Source organism: Delphinapterus leucas, chromosome 1 (genome assembly GCF_059928025.1).
Source record: "Delphinapterus leucas isolate spDelLeu-1000000601 "Yukka" chromosome 1, BTC_Dleu_Yukka2, whole genome shotgun sequence".
Lineage (NCBI taxonomy): Eukaryota > Metazoa > Chordata > Mammalia > Artiodactyla > Monodontidae > Delphinapterus > Delphinapterus leucas.
The window spans coordinates 41,365,587-41,382,425 of record NC_143129.1 but is presented as its reverse complement, the minus strand read 5'-3'; the positions used below and the strand labels follow the sequence as shown (position 1 = coordinate 41,382,425).

At 53.0% G+C, this 16,839-nt stretch overlaps 1 protein-coding gene across 5 annotated transcripts in view; it reads right to left on the bottom strand.

Moving 5' to 3' along the window:
- The window catches only part of RASSF5 (Ras association domain family member 5), a 71,892-nt gene extending 64,034 nt beyond the window's left edge, over nucleotides 1–7,858 (bottom strand). For 3 of the 5 annotated variants that reach the window (XM_089908705.1, XM_089908718.1, XM_089908735.1), the window contains exon 1: nucleotides 7,317–7,858. In XM_089908705.1, coding sequence (XP_089764831.1) covers nucleotides 7,317–7,779 — 463 coding nt within the window. In that variant the 5' untranslated portion in view covers nucleotides 7,780–7,858. The remainder of the gene's footprint in view (nucleotides 1–7,316) is intronic. The other 2 variants (XM_089908710.1, XM_022593593.2) reach the window with 2 other exon arrangements.
- Nucleotides 7,859–16,839: the final 8,981 nt, after the last annotated feature.

Below are 16,839 nucleotides of genomic sequence, written 5' to 3'. Positions count from 1 at the left end.
GGGAGTGACTTCTCTCCTCATTTGTGAGATGGTCATGATTCACCCAGCCCTGCCTGCCTCACAAGGGCACTGCAAGGCTCAGCAGAGCCAGTAGGCAAGAAAACACTTTAGATCAGCCAAGTCATCTCTGAGATAAAAGTAATCTCTGTTCCCACAACTTCTTGGCCATTCTCAGTATTTCTTGATCCACATGAATATCTCCATCCTTGCAGGCTCACAGAACACCAATTTGTATCTTCAGCAAACACGACAATTCTTTCCCAGGTCCAGCATCCGATAGAAACAAACCATAAAAGGATAAAGAACAAAATGGGCGAGGAACATCGCTCTTCTTTCAAGGCTGACTTTTGTGAACCTGTGGTCTGATTTCGGAAAGGTTCATGTAAGCCACATTTTCACGTTCTAGCAGCCCTAGCCAACAGCCACTGCAGACATCTGGGTGAGATCTGCTCTGCCCTGGAAGTGTTTGTTCAAGAAACAGGGATGGGGCTTCCCTGGTGGCGCAGTGGTTGAGAGTCCACCTGCCGATGCAGGGGACATGGGTTCGTGCCCCGGTCAGGGAAGATCCCACATGCCGCGGAGCGGCTGGGCCCGTGAGCCATGGCCGCTGAGCCTGCGCGTCGGGAGCCTGTGCTCCGCAACGGGAGAGGCCACAACAGTGATAGGCCCGCGTACCGCAAACAAACAAACAAAAAAAGAAACAGGGATGGGGAGCAGAAGGTGGCGTGCAGGCCCTCCACTGAAGGGTAAACATGACCCAGTCTCACTGTGGTCACAGGTGAGGGACATACCAGTCACCTGCCTGCCCACCCAGTGATACACAGGAACTGACTGAACTTTCCAACACCACCCTTCTTCCCAACCCTCAGCACAATGTCCGCTCGTGCTTTCCCCCTGATGCCCTCAATGAGGCTAGGGCAATAGGGGTGGGTAGGGATATCCTGAAGAAAATCTGGGATGCACTACAGCAACCAGGGGTCACAGACCCCTCAGCTAGCACAGAGTACTCTCCACCAGCAGGCTGGGCACAGGGCAACTGTGCCAGGACAGACCCCTACTGCTTTTTCTCCTTCCTCTCCAAAAAGGCAAAAGAGAACCAAATGTCACAGCTTTTCTTATGGGTGCATCTCTCAAGAATGTTCTCCATGCCAGGAACCACGGGCGGGCTAGAACAGGCCCTGCATGAACTTGTTGGCCACTTTGGCCAACACCACCACTACACCATGGAGAGTTCTCGGGGTCCATCAGCCTCTGCCCATGTCTCCTCGGCATGGTGTTGGGGTGCCTCAAAGGACACCCAAATATCACCCCCTAGGTCTGAGTCAAGACAGTCTTGACCTTGGAGTGGCTCTCCCTCTGACTCCTCCCTGGTACCGATTTTATTCCACTTCAACCCGGGAATCGAGCCTGCTGCCCTGCCTGACGTCATCACGTCGGCCTCCTTGCTCATTCCCCAAAGCCTAAAAGCTGGCTCTGCTCTCCTCCTAGCCCCGAGATCCAGCCCTGAAGATGTAGAGAAACTTGCCAAGACTTTTGGAAAAAAACCGAAAGTGACTAAATGCAGAGCTATCTCCCCCGTCAGGGCTGGCCTTCCCAGGGTCGGCGGCCTCCCACCACTTCCCGACCCAGCCAGGGGAGAGCCGAACAGAGCCTGCGGGAGGAGTGGGTGGCAGGGTGGGATGAGGCCCTCTGGAGGGTCAGAAAGCATCCTGCCACGGGCACCGGCAGATCTGCAAGCCCATGGTGGGTGAGAGGACTACACGAGCTGGTGCTGCTGGAAGCCGGGATGGAGGGAGGCGGAACGTTCTGTCTGCATGCCTTGCACACCCACAAATACTCACCTGCCAAAGAATTCTCACCTTGTCATCAGAGGAATGCGAACAGGAAGGGCCCCTGGTCAGGCCAGAGATGTGCTTCCAGCTTCCTCATCAGCCTTCATAGCACCCCAGCAGGCAGGGCAAAGGCGGCACGCAGCTCCCTCCACGGGGAGACTGAGCGGGGAGGGGTGGGTGTCGGGAGCCAGCGAGGGCCCCGTGGGAGAGCACCTGGGAAGCAAGACCCAGGACGCTCCCACGGCCGGCCCAGCGGGGGGCTGCCCCTGTCCCAGAGATGCTGGGCACGGACCAAAGGAGGGAAATGGCTTGACAGCCCGAGATAGTCAGAGGCCATCTTCAAGGCCAGTCGGGTTTGCCCAACATGAGGGTCTAACCTTCCCCTGCCCCTGGCCAGATGGACGGGCGACTCCTTCTCTCCACGTGAGACCTCGGCAGAAGCCTCCCTGCATTCTGACCTCATGAATCTGTTCTGAGGATGAGCGTGGCAGCAGTATGCAAACCCTTTGTGCTCCTCAGAGAAAAGGCACCGTGGACCTGTGAAGAATTCTTGCCGTTGCTCATTCTCTAGGCTGGGTCTGCCCTGAGCCTCAGCCGCTCTCCTGAGCCTTTGGCCCCTGTCACCACGCAGAAGCCGGCTTCCTGAGGCAGGAGGGTCAACTCACCAGCTAGGAAGGGCTCTTCAGCTGGGCTGGGGGCTCTCTTTTCCCTGTCACTCAGGGCCTACCTGCCAGGCTTGGCACCGGCTGAATTCACTGGTAAACTTGGGGAAAAGAGAGAGGGTACCGGCTCAAACCCGCAGTGCTGAGGGGAGATGTCAACTTACTTCCACCTAGTGACTCCGCAGGATCAGCAGGAGGACACACACGTTCATTACCAAGTCTAATTAGGCGGGCAGACAAGTGGCATTAATCATTTTTGACTGTACCTGGGATTCGAGCCCCTCTTACTCGAATAAGTAATTTTCTGAATAATCAGAAAATTTCATGCTCTGATGAATAGGGGGGAAAAATTAAACCCACATTTAATCCTTTCACTTTCATCTTTTGAAAATACAGGAAGCAGGGAGGAGAGGAAACAGAATAACAGCTTGGGGAGCTCAAATGGCCTCTGTCAAAGCATTCCAGGTCCTTTCTCTGTCCTCCCTTGTCCCCCCCAAACCCACTCCACTAGGACGTTCCCCAAGAAGAAAACCCCAATCAGAGCCAGGGGCAGGGGAGGGATTGGGGATTCCACTGTCTCTAACAAGAAAACAACCATTTCAGGGCTTAATTTTCCTAACCTCCAAAGCCAAACACGGTCCTGAATTAATGAAAATACTTCAGGTCATATACTTCAGTGCTACCTAGTATCCTGGACAAATAAAACACTTTCCAAGTGCCCAAGGTTCCTGGGTCTGCCGCAGGGACACTCAATGTCCATGTCCCCGTAACCTCTCCTACAAAGAACCCATGACAGGGGGTGGGTTTGTAGGAGCCTGTGGCTGTCACATGAGTGGGTCCAGTCTGTGCAGAGAGGTGGGTTAAGCTCAACCACTGATGCAGCGACGAGACAGAGCTACAACGTCTGGACAAGGGGCTCTGTGAGATACCAGCCTCGCTCACCAAGAAGGCCCCTGTCCCCATCCCTGCGGGCTCCATGGCAAACACCTCATACTCACACCATAATTCAAGTCTATCACAGGAGGGCAAGGTCAGGATGATGAGCCCCAGGGTCCCCCTTCCACCCTATAATCCCAATCACGTAACACTTCACAGCTCTGAATGGCACCCTCTCGAAAGAGGACCGGCTCCACTAGCAACGTGCAAGGCATGTCTAAACATCCCTCCCTGAATGTTGAGTTGGACTTAGCTTTCCCCATTTTCCAGAGCATTCCTTGATCCAGGATGGCTAACATACCCACCAAAATGTGATGAAAGGTAAAAGGTCAACTCCATGTGCCTTCTATAGTAGAAAGGGTCCACAACCTGTAAGGGACATTCCCTGAGAACAAAGCCATAGGGCAGCCTGTGAGAGTTTTAAGGGTTGTTTGCTATTGACCATCCCTCCTGGAAGGCTGGAAATGGGCTCTCACTGCTGCAACTGCCCCCACCCCAAGACACACACACACCACACACACACGAATTCATACAATCTACCTCTCTCTCCCCCTCCCAATCCCCACTGGATTTCCTTCTCTATCTAACAAACATGACTTCTTTAATCCTGGAAATGAATATTAACTTTGAACTTTTCCTGTTGGCAAATCCAGCATTAACCAGAGCTCAGTTATAGACCTTGAAGTAGGGGTAAGCTTAAGTTAGAGGGATTTTCACTAAAAAGGCAGGCAGACAGTGGGAAGACAGTTTTCTAAAAGCTTCCCTTATAAAAAGCCCATTTTGCCAACACGGCTCCCACCCAGTGTCAGCCTCCTGCTCAGGCAGATGTCACGTATATACCCACGGCTCTTCTGCTTGTTTCCAAGAGCAGGGAGATTTAATGGTAACAACAGGCAACCACCCTCATCAACCACTACTTACTGAGACTGCGCTGTGCTGGGGCCAAGTGGTACAAAGACAAGGCGCCTGGGTCTTCGTGACCTCTAAGCCATGGGTACCCTGTGAGGATGCTTGTCAGCCTCAGCAGGCAGGAGTGGCAATGCTAGAGGACGATTAGTGTCCACACTGCCTGGGATGCTCAAGGCACCTTCTTTCCCACTCAGCTCAGCAACCAAGCAGAGGTGGAAAACTGTACTCACCGCGTGGAAAGGTGAACCTAAGAAGTGTCAGGAGCCCAAATTGTTACAGCTGCTTGACGAGAGCGGATAATAACACTCATATTGCATTAAACATTTATATTGCCTTCTGCCAGGCACTGTTCTAAGACCTTTCCATACATTAATTCATTTAATTCTCACATTAACACGATCGTGAAGGTAATGTTATCATCCCCATTATTATTTTTTTTTGTGGGGGGGGGAGCGAGGCTAGGCTTGTGGGATCTTAGTTCCCCAAACAGGGATCGAACCCGTTTCCCCTGCAGTGGAAGCACGGAGTCCTAGCCACTGGCCCGCCAGGGAATTCCCAATCATCCCCATTTTCTAAAACAAGGAAGCAGAACACAGAGGTGCCCAGGGTCACACAGAGACCAAGAGGCAGAGTCAGGATTCAAACCTAGGTCTCTGGGTCCAGACCTTTCGCTTAGGCACTGCAGAGTATTGCCTTTCAAAAGTCATGGTTTTGACCCTTGCTTTTTGAAACAAAGATGAAACAAACCAACCCCACCATGGAATTAGAACTTCAATGGAAAGAAAGATGATTGGTGAGCTTGGCGGGCTGTGTCTCTACCTGCCAACCATCAGAACATTTCTCAACTGTTCCCATCCAGCCACAGGTCCACAGTTAAATATTAATAACAACAAACAGAGGCTCCTCTCTATAGCCCCTTGATTCCAACTCTGCTCCCTCTCTGATGTTCAGACATCCCTGGTTGGTATTAACCCACCTGGCTGGGGACCACCAAGTCACACACAAAGTCAGAGGACATGCCCGTGCACCTGGTGCTTCCTGCCACCAGAAACTAATGTGAAGTGGGCATAAATTCATTTAATTATGGAGAATCAGGCATATTCACATACAAACACACACATGGACACCATTATCCACAACACCCCCCAAATCATAAAACTATAGGCCAAATAGTCCCCCAATATCTTTTTCGCTCTTGCTTGTAAAGTTTTTTGTTTTTTTTTTCCCTCGTGGCCCGTCATGCGGGATCTTAGTTCCCCAGCCAGGAATCAAACCCGTTCCCCCTGCAGTGGAAGCTCGGAGTCCTGACCACTGGACGGCCAGGGAATTCCCCCAATGTCTTCATACAAACTAGAATTCCAATGAAGCGGCTCTCCCAGGATTCTGGCACATTAAAACCCATTACAACGAGGATACTGCCCCTCCCTGTGTTGACAGGGTTGGCGGATGCAGTAAAGCACCCCAGGACCCTTGAGAGGGCAAAAGCTGCCAACACATCTGTGGGAAAGTTGCATTTGATTCTACTGAAGGTCAGGGACATTTGCCAAGTGACAGCAGCCCTTCCACCCACGTCACACACCTCTATATCTTTTGCCCTTTCCTTTTTAATTAGCACCTGAACTGAGTTCTGGTGGTGGAGGGAGCAGTAACCACTTTCCCCTCCCATCGTCCTCTTCCACTTGACCCTGGCTTAGAGTCTGAGCTCTCCTTCCCTGAAGCCAGCTGCAGTGGGAGGCACACTGCACAGCCTTGGCCACAGAGAGAGGCAAGGTCGGGTTTTCCTGACGTGGATGTAGTTGCTGCTGTACAATGCTGGAGCTGGGTGGTAGCTGTGGGGCTGCTGTCATGCGGGAAGAGGCTTTGCTGAAAGATGCAAGCCACAAGCCATTTCCAGGGATGCTTTCTAGAGGTTGTACCATTGTCTGTGCTTTGTGCTTCAGATATTTAAACTATCTGTATAAACACATGGGTATGGATATCCTCTGCCAAACATGGTAACAGCAAATGTGGGATGGGGTGGGGGGTAGGAAGAGGACATCTCTTAAAGAAATACACACACCTAACTGTCGGAAGAGAAAAATAATAAACCCTCAAGAATACTGCAAATTTGCTCAGAAAATCTATACACTGGATGCCCAGTGTTTTAGTCAGGCTTTGAGAAGAGTATGGCTCAGGAGGAGGCTGGAGGGACCTGAGAACTCTGGGGAGGAAGGGACAGGGCAGGCAGTTGGGTCATTTTCCAGCAGTGACCTAGGAGGAGGAGGCAGGGCACAGCCAAACATCAGAGCAGAGTCCAAAGGTCTGAGGGGCCAGAGGTGGAAGGCAGGAGAGGGCACAGATCCAGGGTCACCTCAGGCTCTTTCAACCTCACAGCCTGTTTCCATCCATAGCCTAACCAGATCTCCTCCCTAACCCAACAGGTCGCCCTGGAGGAGGGGTGTACCACAGGCAGGCATGTACCATAGGGGTGTACCACAGGCAGGCATGTACCATGGGCCTGTACCATAGGCAGACACACAAGTCATTCTGCCATTACCCTAATAAGCACGGGGCAAATGGCCATCTCAATACCAGCCTTACAACCCACTCAAAAGAACTTACAACAAAAGCAAGAAGGTGCACGGGAGACTAGGCAATGACCTTGTAGCTTCAGGTATCGACCCCAACCTACGTGTGTGTGTCTGTGTGTGTACATATGTGTCTGGGGAGGGGCGAGGCGTGCACCTGTCTGGGGAAGAGGTATTTGTTAAAGGCCTCATAAGCATACCTGCGCAGTAGGCAGTCATTAGAGGATACCGGGCAGGGGACTAAGGCGCAGAGCGTCTCCAAGACTTACCTACCTCAGTTAAAGTCGAAGTCTCCCCTGGAGCCAGAGAGGGCAGTGCCCCCTCTCTGCCTGCCTCAGCCCCCTCGCAGTTGCTCGCCCATGGACTGCGGTCTTCCCCTGCGCCCCTCCCTACCCTGCCCTCACACTCACTAGTGCAGCGCAGCGCCTGACGCAGCACCTCTCGTCCGCACAGGTCACACCAGCCCCAGCCACTCCGCAGCTCCAGTTCGGCGAAGCAGTGCCCCTCGCCTCGCTCCGCCGGGACGCGGGGATCCTGGGGCTGCTCGAAGATGCTCCGCACGTCTCGGGGCCGGGGCGCTCCAGGCCGCCGCCGCAGTCTCTGCTGCAGACCAGGCCGGAGCGGACGAGCGGGTCGGGAAGCCCGAGGCTGTGGCTCCAAGTCCCCCCGGGCAGCCCTTCTGGCACCGCGTCCCTCGTGCGCCCCGGGCGCAGTGGAGAGGGGCGCGGGGGCGCAGCGGCGCGAGGACCGGCCCGGGGGCGGCGGAGGCGGCGGCGGCTTGGGGCCGCTCAGGCTCTGTAGATAGCGCGGCGGTTCTGTGTCCAAGAGTAGCCGGTACGGGCGCTGCCCGATGGCCGGGGACGCCATGGCCATGCCGGGCTAGCGGCGGCGGCGCCGGCAGCTCTCGGCGTCGGCGCTGCTCCCGAGTCCGCCTCGAGAGAAGGGAAGCCCCAGACCAGCGCGCCTTTAAAGGGACCGCAGCCTGCAGGGCGGGGCGGGGGCGGGGAGACTTCGGAGAGGCAGGAAGGAAGACCCGAAGGAACAACCGACCCGACCAAGTGGCCGGGGTGGCGGCGGGGGGGGCCTGAGCGAGTGTGGATTTAGGGGCGTCTTCAGGAAGCTGGGGCAGCTGAAGGATTGCGTATGGGAAAGGCTCTATACAGGACAACTCAGCAGAGGCATTCTGTTGGGGGTCGCCTGCCTTCAGCCCTGCCTCCTTCCCTCTCTCATCATCTCCCCCAACGCCAGATCCCCCAAAACCCGCACCCCAACACACCCAGGGGAGGGAGCGGGCCGAAGGGAAGGCTTTAGGAGCTAGCTGAGGATGGGGTCTAGAAAGATTTCCACCGGCTCAGTGCCCGCCCGCCACCCTCCCGGTTTTCAAGCCGACCGGAGGGATTTGTTCCCCTGCTGTTCCCCTCTCCGCCGTTCACCGTCCCCTTGCGCGCAGAGCCAGGTGTGGGTAGGGGATGCCCGGCTCCGGCTCGCGGGCCCGCAGCAGCTCAGAGTCCCGTTGGCGCGGAGGGACGCGCGGCGGGGAACCCTTGCCACGCTGATGGCGAGAAGCCGCCTCCGCGACGCGCAAGGCTGTCCCCGCGCCACTTTCACTGTGGTTGGATTTCCCCTCTCTCAGCAGCCCTGTCGGGTAGGATAGTCCTTTCCCGGAAGACTGGAGTTATAGTGGTCCTGGGTCCTAGACTGTGAGAACGCTCCAGCGCGCCTGGGTTGGGAGAGCTTTTGTTCCTAAGTCAAACCCGCCTCTCCCCATAGCTGTTCTAGTCATTACTGTGGAAATACATCCACCATCACCACCCCCGACCGCAAAAGCCTTATTTTGTATCCGGTATGGACAGCTCACCTGTGGGGCCCAAAGAGCGATCCCCATCTATCAGTTCCAGATCCAGGGTAACCTGGATATGGAAGCTTCATAACCTCCCCACTCCTCTCGAGTTTAATGCTCTGCTGTTACCGCCTTGAAAACCTTAATAATTTTTGAACAAAAGGCCAGCATTTTCTTTCAGCACTGGGTCCCACGCATTGCGTAACCCGTCCTGACCATCTCTCATAGATAGGGAAACGGGACTGCTGGATCTTTGAACCTGTGTGTCCCGTCAGACCCACTGTATGACCCTGGATCCGCTCTAGCTTCTACACTGTCCTTAGCTGTAAATTGGTCTGGGAGTGGGGAGACAGGTAGATGCTTTTCCCATCCTCTCCGGTTCCACCACTCTGACTCAGTGATCACTGACTGTCCTCTCAAAACTTGGGGTTCAGTTTGGTTGATTTAGCAAGAAGTCACCAGCAAATCCACTTTGGAAATACGCAGCCTAAATTCTAGACCTGAGTTGCTCCCTCCTCTTCCCAGACCAGAGATGGGTCTCCCCCTAGTGTCTCCTAGGGGAATCTTCACTTTTGCTTTTCGATTTCCCCTTGGTGGTAATTTTTAGGTAATTCCTAAAATGTCAAGAGTCCAGTGGTCAGGGAATTCCAAGCTTGCTTTGGCCCATGGCTTCTCCCTCATGGTGGTGACAATCATGGAATCCTCTGGTCCCCTGGGTCTCACCAGAGACTGGAGCTTCTCACCTCATGAGGTGGCTTCTGGGTACTTGAGAAGAATGACCCCCAGGAGCCAATAGCACAGTGCTAAGAAGCAGAAGGAGTTGAGATGGGGGAGTGTGAGCCAGAGCCACTCCCTCTGCTCTCCCCCTCCACTTCTCCTCTCCCCTGTCTCCCTTGCTTTCTCTACATCAGTGGTTTTCGAAAGCTGCCATGCATCACAATTACCTGGAGGGCTTGTTAAATCACAGATTACTGGGCTCCACCCCCTGAGTTTCTGAGTCAGTTTGTCTGGAGCTGAGGTTTGAGATTTTGCATTTTGTTCTTTTCCATTATGGTTTATTACAAGATGTTGATTATAGTTCCCTGTGCTATACAATGGGACCTTGTTGTTTATCCATTCTCTATATAATAGTTTGAGATTTTCCATTTTTAACAAGTTCCCAGGCAGTGTTGATGCTGCTGGTCCAAGGACCCCACTACTTTAGATTTGGTGATAAGAGAATGGGCTTCTCTGTTCTTTGCTCCACAGAGCAGCTGAAGTTCAGTGGGACACAACCGAGAAAAAACCCAATGGGGTGTTATTCTACAATGCTTTCTGCTGAACGTTGAAAGAGGAAAGCACAGTTCGCCTTTGTGGTCTCTTTTTCCCAACTCTCCCACTTCTTCTGCGAACACTTTTGTTGCAGAACCCTGTATCACATATAAATATTTGCTTGTATCCACCCTCTGTTATCCATCCATCTTCACAGGCTTGAGACTTGTTCAGAGATCACTCCCTCCAACTTTGGGAGAGCAGTGGGCTGGGTGAGGTCCAGGGTGTGGACCAAGCTTGTGCTCTGGTGACAGCTTGGTGTGGCAAGAAGAAGGGACCTGTCAAAGAGTGCATCACGGGAAGGCCAGTTTTGAAATGCCATTTGTGAAATTGCCAACAATATCCATCTCTGTCCTGTATCCCCCTCCCCCAAGCATGAGTTTGGGCAGCTCAGCCCAGATTCCCAGGAGAGGGAGGCTCATGGGATGAGTGTCTCCTCTGGCCCTGGGAAACTGAGGACCATCTGGAATAATCAGGCATAAACCCCTTTTTCCCAGTTGCCTGAGCTGTACAGAAAAATGCTCTGGTTTTGTTTTCCTGCTCCAGCCCTGATTTGGAGGAGTAATACGAGCTGCTGTCAGCACTGCAGAGGGGAGGAGATCGAGCAGGGCCAGAGCCCTACATTTGGCTTCTGGGATGGGAATGGAGATAACATAACTCCATGTAACCAATCCAAAAAGTTTATCAAGTTTATCTTAAGGTTCATCTCCCTGAGCCAAGCAATTGAGGTCGGAGAGGCAGCTGCCTTTTCTGAACCCCAGCAGGAGGCTCTCTGCTTGGAACTTGCCTCTTCTGATGTCATCTTTCCCAGCCCAGTCTCCTTCTTCCCCAAAAGAGCATCCTCTCCCACAACACACACACCCCCCCCACCACACACACACAACCCATTCCTCCTTCACCAGGGAAGAAGTACTAAATAAACTCCAGTCTTATTGTAGGGTTAGGACCTGGGGTAATAATGTCTGATGGCTGAACTTCAAAATTGTTTGGATTGGTCTTTGGTCATGCAGGCCACAGGGGTGAGACCACAGCGTCTGCTAAGATACCTCCACTGGGAGTTTTTTCCCCTTGTTAGCAGATCCTCTTGGCTCAGAACCATTGATTTTTTTCTGTCTGTGACTCACTCCCAGAAGAGTGGGTGTGTTGTTTTTATTTTTGACCAAAGGGAAGGATGGTGACAGTGAGTTTGAGTGTGTGGTCAGTGTGTGAGGTCACTTCAGAGGTGGTCCCAGAGGCTGTCGGATCCCTTATTGGGTGAGTTGTTTCAAGGCTATCCCTTCACCCCCAGGGAGCTTCCCAGTAGGAAGGAAAAGGGGAGGACAGAATGTGGCCTGACCTTCTAAAGGGGAAGTTTCTGGGTTTGTTTGGCTTTGAGGCACTTGAAGTTGCTTGAAATCCCCAAGGAATTTAGGGACCTCCCAGTGATTCTGACAGTGCGACTAACTGCATGGGATCAATGGACCTGTCAGGACAGGTTAGGTTACGCTGCAGTAATAAACAACCCTCAAGTCCCAGTGCCTGTAAACCAGAGACTTCTTTCTCACTCACGTTACATGTCCTTTGCCCGTTGGTAGGGAGATTCTGGTCATGAGACTCACGCAGGGACCCAGGCTGATGGGTTGAATGTTGCCCATCACCAAGCCAGAGGAAAACTGAGAGAGCCCAGAGGCTCCTACACCAACCAGCATGGAAAAGCTCCAGTCACTTTTGCTCGCAACTCATTGGCCAGAACTAGTTCTATAGCCCACCCTCCAAAAGGGGAGCAGGAAGTGTATTCTTTCCACGTGCTCAGAATGGGGAAAGAGCCGGAAATATTTGACGAACAGCACCATTCTCTGCAGTCTTTAAGGGCACAGAGCAATCGTTCATTTAACAAGTAATTACCTAATATCCGCTATATCTCAGGTGCTGTTCTAGGCACTAAAGATGCCACAGTGAAGTAGCCATGCTCCTGAAGCTTACGTTTAGTGGGAGAGCCAGGTAATAAACACACCAACCTAAGTGTAATAGAGCCTCAGGTCACACACACTATGATGACAAACAAAGTACAGTGAGGGATAGAAAGCAACAGGGGCTACTGTATTGGATTGGGGCGGGGCGGTGTCAGGAAGGACCTCTCTGCGGACCAGACATCTAAACACAGACCTGAGTGGAGTCAGCCCTTTGTCTATCTGAGCAAGGGTGGCCCAGGACGAAGGAACAGCGGGCACAGCAGCCCCCAGACTCTCCCAAACTTTGTGAATATGAGTTTGTTCAAAATATGTATTCCCAGACCCTCCCTCCAGAGACTGATTCTGTAAGCCTGGATATTGGCCTGTATTTTCTGTGAGTTTGATGAATGTGACTCACAGACCACGCTTTGAAAACGGGACCAAGGCAGTGGGTAGTGGGATTGTGTGAGCCCCTTCGTAGACATTCGAAGAAAAACGCTCTTAACTCTTGTTAGCTACAGGATGACAGCTCTTTGAGCTGCTTCCTCTCCCGCCTGGGCAGCTTTGGCATATAGAGTTCAGCACCCCCAGAAAGTCAGTAATACCTTCCATTGCTAGACTGTGAGCCGGGACTGTGACAAAACATTGTCGGGGAATTAAAATGTTTGCCACCTGCTATGTGTTATACGTATTTACTCTAGGAAGACACATTGAGTACCTACTGTGTGGCAGGTACTCTCGGCTTGAATGACCTCATCTTCACGGCAACTCTGTGAAGTGGTCAGCATTCCCGTTTTACAGATGAGAAAACTGGCGCTCAGAGAAGGCATGTGACTGGCCCCCAAAGGTGTCACAGTCTGGACTGCAATCTGTGATTTTGCCTTTGCACTGCCCAGCGGGTGTGGTAAAAACAGCAGTGTTTAAAATCTCTGATCTCACTTTGTAGGTGCTGTTTGAAGAATCAGCAAAATCTTTCCCCATTTTCCTCTCTCTATTGAAATCTTGTCCAACTTTCAAAGTGTAGTCCAAATACCAGGCCCTCCATAGAGCCTTCCCACAGTCACCCAGACCTAATTCACGGCTCTTTCTCCCAAGATCCCACAGCAAGTTGCTTGTGCCTTTGGCATCCACATCGTCCTAACAGGATTCACATTTCGTACAAATGTAGTTTGTACATTTTTGCTTCCCTCACTTAGGTCTTGTCAGTCTTTCTGATCCCACTGTGCAGGGCAAATAAGAGGTGCTCATCAAATGTTTAGTGCAATGAAAGCTGGAGGCTCCCAACCTGTACCTAATACAGAATTTATCTCTTAATACCCCTTCAAGCTATGGCTTCTGTACCCAGGGAGGGGGAGATGAAGGAATTGTCTGGTTCAGGAAGAATAGAAGGCACTCAAAGCCCTGAGGGGGCTGGGTAGAAGTGGGGTGGTGTTGGGAGCTCCATTTAAGACTCATGCACATCCTCCAAAGTTGCTGGTCACTGCGGGGGGATTTCCTGTCTTCATGTGCTAGTAACTGGCTAAGGGTGAGGGCTGGTAGGGTACCATCTCTCCTTTCAGAGGGTTGGGTTGTGTGTCACGCAACACCAGTGCTCTTGTGGGGATCATCTAGGTCCTTGACAGTGCCTGGGGACAAGAGGGCAAACCAGGGTGGGAATGTGATCAGGGACATGAGGGCTGCTGGAACGGTGTCACCGTGAAGGGGGGTGGGGAGGGGCTTGTTGTCCAGCAGTTTAGTGGTGCCTCCTCCATCTGCATTTCAATTATGGAATTTTTCCATCCCCAGCTGCCAGGCATATGATAAGACTGGTTTGTGTGTGTATGTTTCTTCTTTCTGTGTTGGAAAAACTCAGATATTCCAGGCAGATTTGTCAGCAGCTTTTGCCCTCAGCCAGAGGGGAGGCTGCAAGCCACAGCCACGGACGTTCCAGCACTGAGCCATTGCTGTGGCAGGCGGCCATGGACCAGAGCAGTGACAGACCAGTGCGAGCAGAGTGGCCTGGACGACCTCCCACTAGAAGCATGTGTGAGTGCATGCACACAATACGCCTGTCTCTCTTCTGGGCCTCTGTCTTGTTCCTCTTATCTCTGCTCCCCCTCCCCTCCCATTGTCTTTCCCTCTCCATCCCTCTATCTCTCCCTTCCTCTCCATCCTTCTCTCCTACCCTCTCTCCTTTCCTCACTCGCAGCTCTTCTCACTCCCTTCTTCTCTCTTTCTCTCTCTCTTTTTCTCTCTCGTGAAGCGTGCAGGGAAAGGACTGACTGCTTCAAGTGGCTCCTGGAATTCTGAGCTTCCAAGGAGAATAAACTGAAGCTATTTCAGGTCACACTAGCCCATTCCTTACCATCTCCCATCGGGGTTGCCTGATTATGGAGTTTTTTGTGAGATGAAGGAAAAAGAAGTCAGGAATTCCACCCTTTACAAAATCACTGAAGCAGTTTGGAAGTGAATCCCTGATGACCAGCTGTGGTGATCCTCTGGGGCTGCCCCTGCTGCAGTGAGGAGGCCCCAGAAAGCAAATGGTGGGCCCAGGAGGAGGGAGGGCACGTCGCTATCCCTTAGACTGGCTTCCCTGGCCTCAGTTGTCAGGTTGGGGGGTGGCGCCTGGTCCAGTGTACCACCCACTGCCCACAGGTCTATACTGGGTATTCACATGTCCTCTGCTGGACACGGAAAACTCTGCCTCAGTATCCTTGAACTTTAGCTTGTGGAAGAATCACTGGGGAAACTCATCAATGATGCCGGTTCCTGGGCCACACCCTTACCAATTGAAATCAAGAGGTGGGTGGGGTCACAGAATCTGGATTTTGAACCAGAATGCTTGTCTGTAAAGAGGAAACTGCGTAGGGACTTCCCTGGTGGCGCAGTGGTTAAGAATCCACCTGCCAATGCAGGGGACACGGGTTCGATCCCTGGGCCGGGAAGATCCCACATGCCACGGAGCAACTAAGCCCATGCACCACAACTGCTGAGCCTGTGTGCCACAACTACTGAAGCCTGCGTGCTCTAGGGCCCACGTGCCACAACTACTGAACCCGTGTGCTGCAACTACTGAAGCCCACGCACCTAGAGCCCGTGCTCCTCAACAAGAGAAGCCACCACAATGAGAAGCCTGTGAACAGCAATGAAGAGTAGCCCCCGCTCACCACAACTAGAGAAAGCCCGTGTGCAGCAACGAAGACCCAACACAGCCCAAAAATAAATAAATAAATAATTTAATTTCAAAAAAAGGAGGGGGAAGGAACTGCGTAGATTCTGAGAGAGATGCAAAAACTATCGCCCTGAGGCTCCAGGGCACGGAAAGAGGCACCAGCCCCTCCAGAGCCCCCCGGGGAGCCCGACGTGCCCCTGCTTCCTTCCAGTTGGGCCCCTTTAAACGGAGCCGGCCCGTTTTTCAGAGCATGCTCACCATGAATCTGAATGCTGCGTGGACTCTTCCCAGATGTTTGTGACTGATCTGAGCCACCGACTGAGCCTTTCTGAGACAAGGGCTCCTGTTTCTCCATCCACCCTGCATGGTGGCCTCAGCCCTGGGAGGTGGGGCTGGGAGGGTGTGCAGAGAACCCACGTGGTGTTTCAGGCCCCTTGTGGAAGTACAGAATCTATCCCTACCCATAACTTTGAAAGATATCATCTCCATTTTACAAATGAGGACCTGAGGCATGGGGTTTCAATCCACCCTCCACACGGGCACCCAAGGGCTCTATCTTTAAAATATCAGTTGGACTTCACCTAAAACCCGTTTCTGTGATTCCCTGAGGTAACGCCCAGGTTCCTTCGTGTGGCCCACAAGGAGCTTTTGGGCCTGGCCCCTCCCTTTTCCCAACGACTGCTTCCCACTTCAACCTGTTCTCCAGTGACACACACACTTGTGGTTCTTTCCATGCCTGGGCTGGTGCTGTTCCCACTGCCAGGGGTGCCTTCCGTGCCTTCTCTGCTAGGTAACCCTGCTTACCTGCCAAGACCCCACTCTGGAGTAGCCTGCTCCCCAAGTCCTTCCCTGACCCCCTCCCGGCGCCCTGAGCACCCTCCCCTGTGAGGGTGGTGACGCAGTCCCACACCTGAGCTGTGCATTCCTATCTCTGAACGCTCCCATGATGCTGAAGGGCCTTTCCCCATCGAGGTAAGCTCCTCAGCGGCAGGCATGGCACCCTGGTCACCCACGTAGTTCTAGCCCCTCGCCCGGGCCCTGGCACACTGCAGGTGCCCGGTTCACATCTGAGCAGCTGAACGGGCTCTTCATTTTAAGTGTCATGTTAGGAATCACTACAGAGAACAGAGGTTGTCAGACACGTGAGGACCTTACAAGGTTCTGGAGGAACTGGACAAGGTCATGGGCCTTGGTCCAGTTCCTTGCTCCCTACTGAGATGGCATCAGAAGCTCTGCAGAACTATTGGGGGGGGTGGGGTCACCCATGTCAGTGGCTCTGCAGCATAGGAACAAATTGAAGCTTTCAAGTATGTCCCCTGCTGGGCTTTGCTCGTGAGATCATAGAGCCAATCTGCACTTGGATTTCAGGGGTCCCCTAGCTCCTTTGCTGAGCTCCACGAAGCATGTGGGGTCCAGAAGCAGCCTCAGCTGCCAGGGAAAGTCCACTGTGGGACTTCCCTGCAGGGCCATCGAAGAGCCGTGAGTGTCAGCCTGAACTTAACGCAGGCGGAGCCGCCCAGAGGTGGCCCAGTGTCCAGGGCCATGGGAGCCGCAGCTGGCTCCTGAGAACCCCGAACCTGAACCCACTGGGCTTAAGTGACCCATGGGCATGAGGCCCAAATGGCACACATGAAGCCACTTAGGCCTGATGCAAGCAAACCCAGCAACCCTCCCCCGGGTCTTTAGAGGGTGCTGATCTT